The sequence below is a fragment of the Rhincodon typus genome, chromosome 12, assembly GCF_021869965.1.
Source record: "Rhincodon typus isolate 14 chromosome 12, sRhiTyp1.1, whole genome shotgun sequence".
Classification (NCBI taxonomy): domain Eukaryota; kingdom Metazoa; phylum Chordata; class Chondrichthyes; order Orectolobiformes; family Rhincodontidae; genus Rhincodon; species Rhincodon typus.
Window position 1 is genome coordinate 26,799,192 of NC_063343.1, and position 18,319 is coordinate 26,817,510.

General features: G+C 39.7%; 1 protein-coding gene across 7 annotated transcripts in view; it reads right to left on the reverse strand.

The window, feature by feature from the left end:
• slc26a2 (solute carrier family 26 member 2) overlaps positions 1-13,595 on the reverse strand; it is a 48,356-nt gene extending 34,761 nt beyond the window's left edge. The window contains exons 1-3 of one of the 7 annotated variants that reach the window (XM_048603690.1): positions 3,495-4,086; positions 2,104-2,204; positions 1-341 (exon numbers count right to left, since the gene is read on the reverse strand). In XM_048603690.1, coding sequence (XP_048459647.1) covers positions 1-341; positions 2,104-2,204; positions 3,495-3,521 — 469 coding nt within the window. In that variant the 5' untranslated portion in view covers positions 3,522-4,086. Of the gene's footprint in view, positions 342-2,103; positions 2,208-2,262; positions 2,321-2,467; positions 3,450-3,494; positions 4,087-4,416; positions 4,850-13,434 lie in introns of those variants that run through there. The other 6 variants (XM_048603687.1, XM_048603688.1, XM_048603689.1 and 3 more) reach the window with 6 other exon arrangements.
• Between the last annotated feature and the right edge of the window lie 4,724 nt (positions 13,596-18,319).

Genomic DNA, 18,319 nt, shown 5'->3' on the forward strand with positions numbered 1-18,319 from the left:
GTTCCTGCCCTGCAAGCAACGAATAGGCTATTGACTGAGGGACAAGTAGGATGCCCACAATCAGTCCAGACATAATATCACCCAAAATCCATTCTTTCCATTTATATTTTGGAAACCATCGTATAACAGGAAAGAGATCAACAAAAAAGTCTTTCGCCTTTGTTGGGGTGCAAGAACAGCACTTCTTCAGCTTTTTCACTGCAATCTTCTTCACATTTAATGTTTTCCTTTCTTCCTCTTCCAGTATAATGGGGGAATATTTCCTGTTTTTTGCATCGAGAGAGGATAGACTACCGAGAGCCAACATGTTGTCAGCATTATTAGCTTCCATGGAAGTCATTCTGCAATTTGTCGAAACAAATAGAACAAATTAGTCAGTCTTGCTTACGTTCAATGCAGCAACAAATCTCAACGTATGTATTGCAAGGGATTACTTTATCAAGTTTGATCAAAATAGTAGAAGCAATATATTGACTAGTATGATAGTTATGAACCATACATCATGAAGCCAGAAATACTTAACTTATCTCAACTAACCAGACTATTGCTTCTTTCTTGGTTGCAGACAAATGATATTAAAAAAGTGATACAGAACAAATCTCCATCATTTGGAAAGAACACTCACTGATTTTGAATACACCCTTCAAAAGTTTAAGATAAAATAACATGATTTACATACTTTTTAATATTTTTGTGGCTAATTTAAGTTTACAAATAATGTGCACAACGTTACCTTTTCTTTCTAAAAAAATACTTTAACATGTTTAATACTATTTCAATACAGTCTAATGAGAATCAGTAATCAAGCTAATCTAAGAGTACAAAGAGATCTTGATCAGATAGGCCACTGGGCCAAAAAGTGGCAGATGCAGTTTAGTTTAGATTAACTATGTAATTCCTGCCCTTGTTTATGATAGGGCCCTGGAGAGTACTGTCAAACAGAGGGACCTAGGTGTGCAGGTTCATAGTTCCTTGAAAGCAGCATGGCATCTCGTAAGGGTGATAAAGGCAGTGTTAGGCATGCTTGCCTTCATTGGTCAGAGCATTGAGTATAGGAGTTGGGACATCATATTGCGACTGTACAATACATTGGTGAAGCCACTTTTGGAATACAATTCTAGTTGCCCTGCTGTCGCAAGGATGTTGTTAAACTAGACAGTTTGAGCTGTAGGGAGAGGCTGAATAGACTGGGGCTATTTTCCCTGGAGTGTTGGAGGCTGAGGGCTGATGATATAGCGATTTTTAAAATCATGAGGGTCATGGATAGGGTAAATAGACAAGGTCTTTTCCCAGGGGTGGGGGAGTGCAAAACTATAGGCCATTGGTTTAAGATTAGAGGGGAAAGATTTAAAAAGGGGCCTAAGGGGCAACGCTTTCATTCAGAGGGTGGTGTGTGTATGGAATGAGCTACCAGAGGAAGTGGTGGAGGATGGTACAATTACAACATTTAAAAGGCATCTGGATAGATACAGAAATAGTAAAGATTGAGAGGGATATGGACGAAATGCAGGCAAAAGGGACTAGTTTAGTTTCGGAACATGGTCGACATGGACAAGTTGAACCAAAGGGTCTGTTTCCGTGCTGTGTGACTCAAAACAAGAAAACATTGTAAAATTCATATAGTAAAAATGTTATTATTCATTGTATACAAGTAAATCCAGTAAATTTAATTACAAAGTAGCTTATGGCTTTCAGCTCGTAGACAAGTCATATAAATACAAACCATACAGCAACCACATAGAACACATGCTAATCCCTGCACAAACCAAAAAATGTCTGCTACTGCTCTATTTTTACAGAAAATGAGTACACAAGAGCATTCAAGGACAATGTGTATATAACTTTTTTTAAAAAATGATAAATACTTCAGTTACAAAGTATATAACTTTAAAGCTAGAAGTTATAACAATTGGTGGGTTATTACCATGTCACAGATTATGATCTCAACTTAGACTTTTCTTTACCATTGCCTCTCAAGTTTCTAAAGATAACTTCATAAAATTTCAAGGATAAACAAAGCTTACAAGTCATTAACGAACAATTAAAAAAAGTCAGTGAAACTATCAATGGGGAATATAAATCAGTAAATTATTTAAAGCTTACTCTGCTTGCTTTGCTTTGAAGTTATTCAATTGCCTCACAACACGACAGACAGCCAATAGTCTGGAATATGTGACTGTTGTGCAGCACCCAGTGGGAAGCGTCTACTTAAACAAGCACAATTTCACAATAAGGATACAGTTCCAATTTCCCAGTACTCACTAGTTAAGGGCTATTTAAGCATTGCAGCATTCCATTGCTGCCTCTGTTGCAACGTGTTCTATTTGGAAAAACAAGTGCAAATTACAACCAAGGTCTTGATATGCCAAACATGAACAATACCTACAATTTCATGTATTATTTTAATGTTAACTTCAGATGTAGAACAGTCAGAACGAACTTGTATTATATAAAAGTCTGTACTTGCCCAAATATTTCTCCAACAGATTTTCCGGATAAGATATATACGGTCAGGAAATAAGATATCCTCTGACTCACAAATTGGTGAATATTGAGATTTCTTTGCATAAATTAACACGGCTGAGATAAACCCAATATCTTTTATTGTCTGAATCCTTATTTGACAAAGTTTAAAGGGCAACATGTTATTGCAAGCATAACGATATCTGAATAATCTTGATTGTGATGTACCCTCTTCTGGAAAAAAGCCAAACTCAATTTCAAGCATTTTACCAAGAACATTTTTAAAAACTTCAACCTTTACCAAGTAGTCTGCTAGTTTTAAGTTGTTAAAAGATGTAACTGAAGTCCTAGGTTTAGTTGCTACTTATACTTAGTTGGTCATGACAGAACAGACTTTTCCTAAACTTGTTTATTTTTGAAGCAATCCTATCCAGGCATATCTTAAGCATCTCTCATATGAATTAAATTTAACCATGAGACAGAGACATAAACAGATAGAGAGAGATGTTGTCTGTGGAGACATCTACAGGCTGGGCAGTAGTAGCCGATCCAGAAATTATAGCCGACAAGGGCAGTCTCAATTACATAAATTGTCAGTTTGCACTGTAAGAGGCAGTTCTTAGGGTAGTAACAAAGTGTGGAGCTGGAGGAACACAGCAGGCCAGGCAACACAGGAACAGGAAAGCTGACATTTCGTGGATCCGATATGTGGACAACACATTTATCATCGTTAAATGCACCAAGTTAGAAGAGGCACACCTTCTCATCAACAATATTTTCACCGGGATCAAATTTATGAGAGAAGAGGAAGACAACAATCAATTTCCATGTCTTGATGTCAGGGTAGAACGAATAACCAACAGGAAATTTCAAACCCACAATGACCAAATCATCAAATTTCCACAGCAATTACCCCAACGTCCACAAACAAAGCTGTGTTAGGACACTATTCAAACGGGCCACAACTCACTGCAACACAGTCAGAACTACACAGGAAGGAGGAAGAGCACATATACAAGGTCTTTGCTTACAACGGATATCCCAACAACTTCATCCATAGGTGCCTACTAGATAGACAATGCCAAGAGGACACAGTACACCCCAATACACTGGCCACACTCCCTATATCAAGAACATACCAAAACTGACGAGACTCCTGTGACCACTAGGAGTCAGGGTCACACACAAACCCACAGCCACACTACGAAAACACTCACAAGGACCAAAGAGCCCATACCCATGACATCCAGGACCAACATAGTTTGCAAAATACTTTGCAATGACTGCAAGAAACATTACTTTGGCCTCACCGGAAGGAATCTGGCCCTCAGGATACACAAACACCAGCTAGTGGCAAAACGACACGATGACCTTTCCCTCATCTCAGTGCACTCAGACAATGGAGGCCATCAATTTAACTGGGACAAAGTGACCATCTTAGCTCAAGACGACCACAGACATGCACAGGAATTCCTAGAGGCCTGGTTCTCAACCCGAAATGCAATCAGCAAACACATGGAATTGGACCCCGTATACAAACCCGTGCAGAACAGAAGCAGAAATTACACAACCCAACTTAACAGACCGGATCATATAAATTCCAAGTGGAGTAGAACAACATCGCTTCATCGGAAGTTGCACTGATGATGTTACCTAGCATGGTGACGAAACGTCTGTACAATAACCAGCCAGCTCGGTGAGCAAGCCAACAACCTCAACAAGCCTCACACAAGTTCAATACTAAGAATGTTGCATTGCTGGAAAATGTCAGACTCAAAAAAAAGGCCCATTCAAGCAGTTTAGATGGATGGTAAAGATCACATGGCACAATTCAAATAACAGCAAGCAGCATGCCAAGGTTCTACCTAACATTTCTCCTGAAAAAAAAAATCACCATTTTAGTCCCAATGCATAAAGTGCTAAAAAAGAGCAGTAACAGTTCAAAACGCTTACTCAACAATTCTGGCAAATGTCCACATCACAAAATGTTCCTGGCTGGTGATAGAAAACTAACACTGCCCTACTGTTTTACCATCAGTTACATCTTCCCATCAAAATCCTCCAGCCAAGAACATTCAGTAATGTTGACTGAATTTTGAATACGACTCAGCACAAATTAATATTTTACATTGTTACGACACTCTGATATCTGTAATCTGATAATGCACTTTGCAGAGGTTCCCACATTTTTTCCCTTTCATACAGACCTAATAATAATTTGGGTGCCAAATTCAAAGTCATTCTTTGAGAAGTTAATCATTTTTTTTAGGAGCACCAACAGTAGTTTCTTGTAGTGCACCTGACCTGCTTAATCTGACAGTTTTGAGGAGATAACAACTTTCTACTAGATTAGTAAAATGTTTTAAGAGATTTGATGGAACAAAGCTAGCAATGGACTGTGGATCATGAAACATGTTCAACCCAGACATTATATATGTAATAAGAAACATTAATTTAGCAAGTGTACATTAATAATACCTTGGAAAAAAATACTGAGTCAGTTTTTTAAAAAAATTTGTTTCCATGTGAAAAAGCTAATGCATTCAAAGATTATGAATTTACAATATGACAGTGTGCATTTCTTCCTGATTGTAGCAAAGTAACAAGATTAGAATATATCTAGTTGCGAATCCTCGCAACATTTTCTGAGCCACTATTTTTGATAAGTAGCGAAGAGACAAATACCTTCCTACAGGTCTGGCATTTGCATTTGTGAAATGTCAAAACTGTCAGCATTCGCCACCATTATGTTTAATCAATAGCAATTTCTAGCATGCTTTCATTGATTAAACATAGAAAGCTGGAATTCGCTATTAGAAATACCCTGCTTCCCCATGTTTACGCCATTGCAGTCTTCACAGATGCAACCAATTCACTGGTTCTGTGTTAAGTTCAAATTTGCTTGTTTTTTTAGTGTAAAATGAAGAGAAATGTTTTACAAATGCAATTGAGCTTTTAAACAGCATAGTAATTCTAACTCTTAAAGCAACCTTTCTTTTCCTGCGAAACTTATTTCGCAAGCACGGTGTTTTATTCCTCTGGAGGTTAAGTTGAAAATTGCATGTTTTTAAGTATTTTAAATTTATGATTTTTCAGTTTATAACATAATTTAATGTGTATACCCCAGGCTGGATTTGCTTTTTTTTCTTGATAGTAATTATACTGTGAATACTAAGGGTGAGGTTTTGCCCTAATGGTATTATTGCTAGACTAAACTATTGTAGATTGTTGGAAAGGCCCATCTCATTCACTAATGCTCTTTAGGGAAGGAAACTGTTGTCCCTACCTGGTCTAGCTTATGTGATTCCTGACCCACAACAATGTTGTCGACTCTTACTTGCCCTCTGGATAATTAGGGATAATATCCACATTCCATGAAAGAGAAAAAAAAAATCCCTACTTTACAGTCCGAGAAATCTTCAACTTAATTGACTGATCTTTGTTGGAGGATGCCAGAGTTGGCACTAAATTTATACTCACATAAAAAGAGAGGAAATTCATGATCTATGGCGGTTAAATCTTAGGGAGTCACTTTTTGGAAAGTCAGTGTGTGCTATTCCTTTGTGATTGACAAATCCATGCCTATAAAGGTAAAGGTAAAGTCACCATAGTCTTACAAGACCATAGGGCTGCTCTCTCACGAAAGAGACACAACCGGTGGTGGTTTAACCTGATGGTCACCATCCTTCAGGCAAGGAGAGGATGTTGTGAAGAACAATGCTTCATGGTAACCTCAGCTGGTGCAGGAATGGAACTGATGCTGTTAGTGTCATTTTGCATTGCAAACCATCCATACGCTAATTAACCTCCTCTGACACTAAAAAATGTAAAAGGAAACACAGGAAAAAAAACCTTTTTCCCAATAAACTACTTGACTTATGGTACTGGTTACACAAAAACTCAATTGTACTGACAAAGGCATAGATGAGGAATTTGATCTTAGTGACAGAGGCGTCTGAAGATCTTCATTTATTACTGGAAGCAGGCTACAGATATTAAGATGACAGTTAATAGTTAGGAAAGAACCTGAGATTACCTTACTTTCTAGATAATCTTGGAAAAGTCAATGCTTCACGATTACACAAAATCAATTTACAAGCAGTCACCATTGTTATATAGGTGAATACGGCAGCAATTGTTCACACAAAAAGATCCAAAATACAATACTCTGATTAGCTAATTCTTTATATGGTGCTATTAGTCAAGGTCAGAAGGTGGACTAGATATGTGTTCCTGCCTTAAATGCATAAACCAAGAAAAAGAAAGGGCAATCTGGGGTCTTTCCTTAAGGCTGAATGGCTCATCTGACAAAGAAAAGATCCTCATAAATGTTAGATTCTGTATCAAGTCCCGATAGGAGATTAGAAATCACAATTTTCTGAATTAGGCACCCAGGATTATACCAGCTGAATCAAGCCGCCAGTCATCTTTAGCACCTAGTTACAGGAAGAAATGTTTCATTGAAGTTTACTTACGTTTACTGGACACAGCAAGGTAGCTAATTTTGATGTACTAACATGGTTTATTTTCATGCTCAAAATCTCAAGCAATGCAATTACAAACCAGCTAACTGAATGAAATTATTGAAACCACAATACTTTGTATCGTATATATACAAGTACCAGTCAGTTGTAATCATCACAAGGTGGCAACACACTGTTGGAACTGTAATTAGTTATAGAGAGATTATTATCTCTATTCCAACAAATCGATTCAGATAAAGATTATAACAGTATTTTAATTTTATAATCATAAAGTAACACTCTAATCATATTAGCGAACTTTAAGTAGCAGAATCTAGACCTTCTGTTCAGAGTGCTGTCGATCCATCTCTTCTACACTACAGATTATTTCCGTCATATCATTTGTGACAGACAAACAGCTGGGTACACGCATTGCTTAGAAGTCATAACTTGGGCTATTTTCTGCTCGGTAAGCTGTGGTTAGCAACTGAAATAAGGCAAATGGAGCAGTGCTTGGGGACTGCAATAATGATTCGACATCTCATCTGCAATCAGTATCTCCAGTAAAATAAATGCTGTTGCTACTTTAGAATTTCTGTCAACTTCTCTCAAGGCAACAAACGTTGCTTCAAAGGGGTCCTACATTCTGCATGGACACAGCCACCACATTATCATCTTATGATTGTATTGCTGAATTATTTGTACAAGTCCACTGCCTTCTCATCCTGTACCATTCATGTCCAGTCAGAGATGTACAGGACAGAAACTGACCCTTCAGTCCAAATCGTCCATGCCAACCGGATATCCCAAACAAATCTAGTCCCATTTGCCAACATTCAGCCTATATTCGTCGAGCCCTTCCTATTCGTGTACCCATCCAGATGCCTTTTAAATATCATTATTTTACCAGTGTCAACCACTTCTTCTGGCAGCTCGTTTCATGCATGCACTACTCTGTGTGATAGAGTTGCCCCTCAGGTCCCTTGTAAATCCTTCCACTCTCACCTTAAGCCTATGCCCGCTAGTTTTGGACTCCCCTACCCTGGGGAAAACACCCTGGTTTTTCACGTTATCAATGCCCCTCATGATTTTACAAAACTGTATAAAGGTCCCTGCCCCCACCGCCCTCCCCCTCAGCCTTTGATGCTCCAGAAAAAATAGACCCAGCCTATTCAGCCTCTCCCTATAGCTGAAACTTTCCAAATATTGACTGGAAACGCTAACTTTCCAAATATTGACTGGAAACGCTAACTTTCCAAATATTGACTGGAAACGCTATAGTTCGAGTACTTTAGATGGGTCAGTTTTTGTCCAATGTGTGCAGGAGGGTTTCCTGACACAGTATGTAGATAGGCCAACAAGAGGCGAGGCCACATTGGATTTGGTACTGGGTAATGAACCAGGCCAGGTGTTAGATTTGGAGGTAGGTGAGCACTTTGGTGATAGTGACCACAATTCGGTTACGTTTACTTTAGCGATGGAAAGGGATAGGTATATACCGCAGGGCAAGAGTTATAGCTGGGGGAAAGGCAATTATGAGGCGATTAGGCAAGATTTAGGATGCATAGGATGGAGAAGGAAACTGCAGGAGCTGGGCACAATTGAAATGTGGAGCTTGTTCAAGGAACAGCTACTGCGTGTCCTTGAGAAGTATGTACCTGTCAGGCAGGGAGGAAGTGGTCGAGCGAGGGAACCGTGGTTTACGAAAGAAGTTGAATCTCTTGTCAAGAGGAAGAAGGAGGCTTATGTAGGGATGAGGCGTGAAGGCTCAGTTAGGGCGCTTGAGAGTTACAAGTTAGCCAGGAAGGACCTAAAGAGAGAGCTAAGAAGAGCCAGGAGGGGACATGAGAAGTCTTTAGCAGGTAGGATCAAGGAAAACCCTAAAGCTTTCTATAGGTATGTCAGGCATAAAAGAATGACTAGAGTAAGATTAGGGCCGGTCAAGGACAATAGTGGGAAGTTGTGCGTGGAGTCCGAAGAGATAGGACAGGTGCTAAATGAATATTTTTCGTCAGTATTCACACAGGAAAAAGACAATGTTGTCGAGGAGAATACTGAGATACAGTCTATTAGACTAGATGGGATTGAGGTTCATAAGGAGGAGGTGTTAGCAATTCTGGAAGGTGTGAAAATAGATAAGTCCCCTGGGATGGATGGGATTTATCCTAGGATTCTCTGGGAAGCTAGAGAGGAGATTGCAGAGCCTTTGGCTTTGATCTTTATGTCATCATTGTCTTCAGGAATAGTGCCAGAAGACTGGAGACTAGCAAATGTTGTCCCCTTGTTCAAGAAGGGGAGTAGAGACAACCCTGGTAATTATAGACCAGTGAGCCTTACTTCGGTTGTGGGTAAAGTGTTGGAAAGGATTATAAGAGATAGGATTTATAATCATCTAGAAAGGAATAATTTGATTAGGGATAGTCAACATGGTTTTGTGAAGGGTAGGTCGTGCCTCACAAACCTTATTGAGTTCTTTGAGAAGGTGACCAAACAGGTGGATGAGGGTAAAGCGGTTGATGTGGTGTATATGGATTTCAGTAAAGCGTTTGATAAGGTTCCCCATGGTAGGCTATTGCAGAAAATACGGAGGCATGGGATTGAGGGTGATTTAGCGGTTTGGATCAGAAATTGGCTAGCTGTAAGAAGACAGAGGGTGGTGGTTGATGGGAAATGTTCATCCTGGAGTTCAGTTACTAGTGGTGTACCTCAAGGATCTGTTTTGGGGCTACTGCTGTTTGTCATTTTTATAAATGACCTGGATGAGGGCATAGAAGGATGGGTTAGTAAATTTGCGGATGACACCAACGTCGGTGGAGTTGTGGATAGTGCGGAAGGATGTTGCAGGTTACAGGGGGACATAGATAAGCTGCAGAGCTGGGCTGAGAGGTGGCAAATGGAGTTTAATGCGGAAAAGTGTGAGGTGATTCACTTTGGAAGGAGTAACAGGAATACAGAGTACTGGGCTAATGGTAAGATTCTTGGTAGTGTGGATGAGCAGAAAGATCTCGGTGTCCATGTGCATAGATCACTGAAAATTGCCACCCAGGTTGATAGCGTTGTTAAGAAGGCGTACAGTATGTTAGGTTTTATTGGTAGAGGGATTGAGTTTCGGAGCCATGAGGTCATGCTGCAGCTGTACAAAACTCTGGTGCGGCCGCACTTGGAGCATTGCGTACAGTCCTGGTCACCGCATTATAGGAAGGATGTGGAAGCATTGGAAAGGGTGCAGAGGAGATTTACCAGGATGTTGCCTGGTATGGAGGGAAGGTCTTATGAGGAAAGGCTGAGGGTCTTGAGGCTGTTTTCATTAGAGAGAAGAAGGTTAAGAGGTGACTTGATAGAGACATACAAGATGATCAGAGGATTAGATAGGGTGGACAATGGGAGCCTTTTTCCTCAGATGGTGATGGCTAGCACGAGGGGACATAGCTTTAAATTGAGGGGTGATAGATATAGGACAGATGTCAGAGGTAGGTTCTTTACTCAAAGAGTAGTAAGGGCGTGGAATGCCCTGTCTGCAAAAATAGTAGACTCGCCAACTTTAAGGGCATTTAAATGGTCATTGGATAAACATATGGATGATAATGGAATAGTTTAGGTTAGATGGGCTTCAGATTGGTTTCACAGGTCAGCGCAACATCGAGGGCCGAAGGGCCTGTACTGCGCTGTAATGTTCTATGAAACCCTCCAACCTTGGCAACATCCTTGTAAATCTTTTTGAACCCTTGCAAGTTTCACAACATCCTCCCTATAGCAGGGAGACCAGAAATGAACGCAGTATTTCAAAAGTGGCCTAACCAAAGTCCTGTATAGCTACAACATGACCTCCCAACTCCTAATCTCAATGTACTGACCAATAAAGGCAAGCATACCAAATGCCTTGTTTGGAAACAATTAATCAAAAAATTACATTGCAACAGCTGATGTAACATATTTGGGTTGTGAACATTCCATAAAATTAATAAATAGTTAAGAATGTGTTGGATATAATTATAACTACACTTTTGACTTAGCAACAGTTATGCAGGGCATATTTACAGTAAACAAGTACCACAATAATACATATTATGAGATTATGTCCTTTGATTTGGGGTGGGCAGGGTACTGTTGTTAGCTGATTGATGAGATAACTACATGTGGATTAGGTTAAAGCCAACAGCACAGAGTTTGAACCAAATTCCAGCTGTGACATCCTACCCACCGAAAAAAAAATCACAGCACATTCTCAATGTTTGACAACTAATTGCCAAAGGACTACTTGGGGACAAGAACTCAAATGTCTCAATCTTCCTTGAAGAAAGTTGAAGACTGCTTATTTGCTTATAAATTTACCATTATAAACAAGTTTCAAATGTTTGTAAAATTCTTTATTTAGTTATCTAACAGTGATTTTGAAAAAGCCCTCCAAAATATTTTATGAAGCCCTGATCAGATAGTTTTTTAAAGAATTTTGTTTTTAAATTCACTCATGGAATATCATGGCATCACTGGCTACCGCAGCAGTTATTGCCCATCCCTAATTGCTGTGGTTCTGGAATCACATGCATGCCAGACCAGGTGAGGATGACAGACTTCCTTCCCTAAAGGGCATTAATGAACCAGATGGATTTTCCTGACAATTGGCAATGGTTTCATGCTTGGTATTAGACTCTTAATCCCAGATTTTTTTTATTGAATTCAAATTCAATCATCTGCCATGGCAGGATTTGAACCCAGGTCCCCAGACCATTAGCTGAGTTTCAGGATCAATACTCAAGTAATAATACCACTAGGCCATTGCCTCCCCATAACAAGTAATAACAAGTTTATTATATTCTAGTTTCCATATACATTGAAATGTAATGGGATAGTAACAAATAATAAGAATAAAGAGTGACTAGCAATGACATTGGCGAGCATGTCTGCCATGACAATTTTAAAAACATTTAGCAGCAAAACATTTCCATGAAACATAATAGTGAATCAATACAAACTTATTGGAGTAACTATAGCTAAGCTGATAACATTTTCACTGAGTTACAAGAGTCTGTGTACAACTTCAACTCCAGGCGTGGGTAGAAAAATCAAGGCTAACACCTTGTGCTGTATTGAGGTGCTGCATTGTTGGAAATGCCATAATTTGGATAAGACATTAAACCAAGGCCCCATTAGCCTTCTTGGGTAGGCATAATGTATCCCATGGCACAATTTCAAAAGAAGAACAGGGGAGTTATCCTCAGCGCCCTGGCCAACATTTATCCCTCAATCAACAACACAAAACAGATTATCTGCTCATTATCAGATTGTGGGAATTTGCTGTGCACACATTAACTGGTATGCTTCCTATATTCCAAGAATTAACACACTTCAAAAGTACTTCATTGGCTGTAAAGTGCTTGGACACATGCTTGGTCATAAAAAGCATCAGATAAAAACAGGTCTTTTTCTTTTGTTTATTGGTCTGAGCATGAGCAGTTGCTAACTAGTACAGAAAGTTAGACCATTCTTTGAACTGCATCACCTCCACCCTTCCTCCCACCCCCCGTCACCCCCCAGTAAACAAAGGCTAATGTTATTAACAATACTTGTAAAATATAGTTCAAACTGTTGGGCATTATCTGGCACGTCCAATAAGAATTCAGCTGAATCCAAGCTCTTCCTGAAGTACAGATCATACTTAATTCTTATAAAAGTGTATCACCATCCTAGGGAAGTTTGCAGTGTATCCCTTCTGGGCCGCTGACGTTTCTGTACCAAAGGCCATGCAACAGCAAAACTGTATTAACTTCAGCATTTAACTTGTTGAAAGTTTGTATCACTCTTTTAAGTTTTGCACAGCATATGCAGAACTTCATTCTGCTTCATCCGTTACTAAAATTTCCGACAGGGAAAGGTCAGAACGTGCAAACCTAGTTTCAACTAACTTACAAAGAAAATGCCAATAGATCGACCCGAAAAGCCAGCTCTGATGAAAGGTCATCGACCCCTAAAAGTTAACCGTTCCTCTCTCCATAGATGTTGCCAGGCCTGCTAAATGTTTACAGCATTTTCCGATCTTAATTTTAGGCTCCAATTTCATTGTTTCAATTTCACACAAACTCGGACAAAATTAACTATGAATGTCCAATCCACTTTCGCTTTAAGACAAAACAAGATGTATGTCAGAGGTCAACTTCGGGCAGCAAGCATTAATATAATAAGCTTTTCCTGTTTGACAGGTACCAGCACATCACAACAGAATCTACTGTCACACCATCAGGGAATGGTATTGATTATAGGGGCGTCTGATGAAGTTATCTTTAGCTTTCAAAAGGACAGCATCTGATATCCAGTAGAAATTATTGGCAGATTTGTTTTGTAAGGCGCAGAACTGGTTTAGATCACGTTAAGTATGGAAACTATTACACTGTTGAGTAATTAACAACATGGAAACAGGAGGCGCGATCCCGTGCTGCTCAATTTCAATGAAACCAACTCACGGAATTGTCGTGCCTCGCTGCACAATGACAAAAAAAATGCACTCACTTACCTGCTGTCAGGCTCCTGTTGAGCAATGATTACAATGTAACAAGTGATCACAGCCTGGTAGCAAGTAAAGTAAAACAAAACGGGAGCAATATTTCTTGCGGGGGACGGTTACCCACGGGGTCATTGGCCACGTACGGCCACCCCAGGCCACACGCCGGGAAACGTCACCGGGTGGGTGGGTTTTCCCATAGCCGCGCCCCTCCCCAACCCTGATTGGTCAGTGCTCCGATCATGTGCTGCCATGACGGACCTGTGTGAGGACTGCCCAGGATGAGGTAGAGCTCCGCCTACTTATTGGATTGGAGTGTATCAGACTCCTTGCTGGATCAGTGTACCCGCGTCAACTCAACCACTGATTATCGATCTTTTATTAACTCAGATTTCCCTTCATGATATATTCCAGTACATACTGGATGCCCAACATGAAATTTACATCAACACAAACACCTCAAAAAGCTGCAGGTGCTGGAAATCTGAAACAAGAGCAGAAATTGCGAGAGAAGCTCAGCAGGTTTGGCAGCATCTGTGGAGAGAAAGCAGAATCAATGTTTCAGGTCCAGTGACCTTCTTCAGAAATTTACATGCTCGTCAGTCAGTGTCACCTATAGTGAATGGCAAGATTGAGTCTCACCCTGTTTCAGTCTCAGGACCCTTGGTCAGCGTAGATGTAAACTAATATATTACCCATTTAGGTTAAGAAATGTGATTTATTTGTGTACATGCCGCTATGTGGTCAAATATAATAGCAACTGCATATGCTTAAAGGAGTTTGCAATCTGTTGCCAGTCGTAAATATTATTCACGCAATGTTGACAAATTTAGAAGCAGCATTAGATTTCTGAATTTAAAGTCTCAGCTGCATCAGTAATAACACTTAACTTTGAAAATGTGGTGACATACTCATTAACACCAGTCCAACATTGCAACTGTAATTACATTATTACATTGGTAAATACCAAGAATAATATCTGACTTTGAGGATTAGGCAGTAAACTGATCATCTGACTATTATAGAACATGATAGAGATAAATGGTTGCCAATAGTGTCTGTATCAGCCAAGCAACATGTCACCTGACCTAATCCCAATTTCCAACATGTGGTCTGCAGACCTGCAGGTTACAGTATTTAAAGTACATATCCAGACACTCTTTAAATGAATTGAGGGTTTCTGCCTTTACTACCTTTTCAGGCAGGGAGTTTTTGATACCATCACCCTCTGGGTGAAAAGATTTGCCTCCTCTCCTGTTTAATCTTTCTGACAATCTATTCAAACCTATGTTCTGTCATCACCTCTCTGTTCGGTTAAACAGGCCACACCTGGAGTAGTGTGTGCAGTATAGGTCTACTTATCTGAGAAAGGACATTTTGGCTTTGGAGAATTGTAATGAAGGTATGTTCAGAAGTCACATGAGGTTCTTTCATTCATTAACAATTGCAGAATGTAAGAGCAAGGAGATTATGGTGGAGCTGTATAAATCATTAGTTAGGCCACAACTTGAGTTCTGGTTACATCACCACAAAAAGCATGTAATTTGCATCAGCCACAGTACAGAAGAGATTTGCTACAATGTTGCCAGGATTGGAGAAAAGCAGCCATGAGGAAAAAATGGATAGCCTAGCGTTGTTTCTTGTGTCAAGTGATGTGTGTAATGGCTGCCATGGACTGGACACAAAGGCACTTATAGTAGAGATAGAGGTCACTAACTACAGCAATTCAGCCAGTACACAGCCAGATTTCTATGTGATCGCCCCTCATTCTTATAAACACCTGTGAATATAGTGTGGTTTGTTAGTTTTCTTTGTTGGACCTCCCCAAAATGCATCAACACCGACCTCCCTGGGTTCAGTTCCATATGCCACTTGTCTGCCCACTGAATTAATATATTAATATCTCTCTGCAGTCTACAGTTATCCTCCTCACTATCAATCACGTGACCTTTGTTGTCATCTGCAAATTTCTTGATCGTGCCCCATAACTTTATTTCAAATATTAATCTATACTACAAAAATCAGGAGACACAATACAGAGCCTTGAGGAGCCCCATTGGAATGTGGACTGGAAAGTTATGTTCAGACCTTCTGCTATTTCCTCCCTAGTTTCTTTTATCGGAATTTCTTCCAGTTCCGGTAATTTATCATATTCATATATACTAATCCTGTTAATGCTCCCTCTTTTTCTATATTTATCACATCCAATACTTCAGCCTCCTCTTCCTCCTTAACAGACAGATGAACATATTCACTAAGAACCATATTAGCATCTTCTGTCTTTATACATAGGCTAACATTTTGGTCTTTAAAAGGCACTACTCTTTGCTTAACCATCCTTTTAACTCTTAACATATTGATTAAACATTCTCCTTAATTTTATCCTTTCATGCTCTCACTTTGATTTCCTAATTTCCTTTCTCATTTCGCCCCTCCACTCAGCTTTCTGAAGCATTGAGTTTTTTTGGTGTCATAAGCTTTCCGCTTTGTCTGACACACAGGTGGCTCAAGATTTCATCATCTCAGCAGTGAAAATTAAAATGAAAACAATATTTACCTCCATAGGCCCAGGATCGTATTTAAGAAAAATACTTAAAAATGTACTATAGGTTTTTATGAAGGCTCAAGGTTGACCCAACATAGTTCAGCAATGCTATTTCAGAAATACATAGCAAATTAGCAATGCCTTTTGAAATGATTTGAAATTCTTAGGGTACTTTCTTCCAAATCCCTCAGCTTGTTTAGCTCAAATCACTTCAAACTTCTGGGCTCAATTTTAGTTGTTTAGGTAAATGGGTTTTTGATTGAATTAAAATTCAACAAATGTGACTTCAATCATCCTATGTGTCATCCATCCTAACTTTTCTCCTGACATTTTCTTTATCATTAATTTAGTATGAATGCAGTCTAGTAGGGTCTTTTTCAACATGAATTGTATCACTCATTTCTATTTAATTGAGTGGAATGGGACAGAGTCTTGCATGCAGGATCTTGGAACCCAGACTACCTGACCAAGAGGTAGGGATGTGATTACTGCACCATAAAAGCTCAGCTCTTTCTTTGTATGAAATGGAGTGAATTGAATTGGTTAAAGTCTAGCATCATTGATGCTGGGGAATCTCAGGAGGTTGTTGAAATGGATCATCCACTTGGCATTCTGTCTTAAGATTCTATTCGGAATATCAGCCAGATCCCATCTTCATGACCCAGGGAAATAGTTTTGGTTTATTAAGCTTTCGAGGAAGTTGACTTTAATATGGGTTTACGAAGAAAGAAACCATGAATGAAGAAACTCAATTACAAGGAGACCATTTTTATAAAACAAATGCAAAAAGGTTTTGCAGGTTGCAGAAAAGTTTCATGTGAACAATCTGTCAGCAACAAACCCGAACTTGTTCTTCCATTCCCCATGTTCCTATTCAGTTAAAATTCTGTGTGTGGGAAATATTTTTCAATTGTGCTGAAGGGTCCACACATGAAACACGATAAATCTGTTCCCTCTACACATGCGGTCTGACTTCATGGAATCATAGAATCCCTACAGTGTGGAACCAGGCCATTCAGCCCATCAAGTCCACACCGACCCTCCAAAGAGTATACCAAACCCCTTCCCTGTCCTCATAAACCTGCATTTCCCATGGCTAATCCTCCTAGTCTACATATCCTTGGACACTACAGGCAAATTAGCATGGCCAATCCGCCTAGCCTGCACATCCTTGTACTGTGGGAGGCTACTGGAGCACCCGAAGGAAACCCATGCAGACATGGCGAGAATGTGCAACCTCCACACAGACAGTCATCTGAGGCTGGAATCAAACCCACGTCCCTGGTGGCTTGCTGCATCTTTACAGCACACTCTGATTTTCTTCCAGTAAAAGTCAGTGTGGCTGCTGTTGAGAGAAAGAGAAAACTCCTGCCCTCCAGTGAAGATCTAATCATCAAAACTGAGATTAAATTATTTGTTTCTTTCTCAAGGTCCCCACCAGTAATTTCATTATATAATTCTGCACAATGTAAGTAACACTTATTTACTTCATATTAGATAAAAAGTAGAATGAGAATTCAATAGACTGCAAACTTCAATCACTGTTGGCTGGTTTTATCAGCTGTCTCCGCATAGCCACAACCAATGTGAAAATCAAGTCACTTTGTACAAATCACATAACAGTTAAAGTCCTACAAATATCAATGTACTATCAGGAGAGGCCTTAGCAGCAGGATAGGAGAAGAACCATACAAACTTATAAGATGTTATTTAGTGTCAACCTTGACTCAGTGACAACACTCATCCCCTCTGAGTCAGAGGTAATAGGATCAACACTGTCTCTTGAGACCTGAGCTTAGACAGTGTTGCTTCATCCCAGTACTGTAACATGTTAGTGGTGAAGAGTGTGTCACTGTTTGAAATGCCGTCTTTTGGATGAGACATTAAATTGAGACTCCATCTTCCCTCTCAGGTGAATATAATGATTCCATAGCACTTTTTGAGGTACGACAGGGGAGGCATCCTGGCTAATATTAATCCACCAACCAACACCTCATTGCTGTTTGTTTGCAAATTGATCACTGGATGTTCCTGCATTGTAATGTGATTATGAAAAACATTTTACGTTCTGGATCAGGATTCCAATATCAGTGTAAAATGTGGGTTTCTGCCTTGCAATGTGCCAGAAGCAGTGATTTTTTTCCAGCATTGTCCAATTAGTGTCAAAGAGCAGGTTTACCATTCAGTTGCAGATGGTGGCAGGGTTCTTGAACCAGGAGGGACAATAGGAGGACCCCCAGTACAGAAGAAGCTGGGTCTGCCACTTCAGGTAAAGCAGAGAGAGAGATTGTCACCATCTTTAGAAACCTTCTCAACAATTTAATTGAAGAGTCATCTAAACTTGAAGCATTA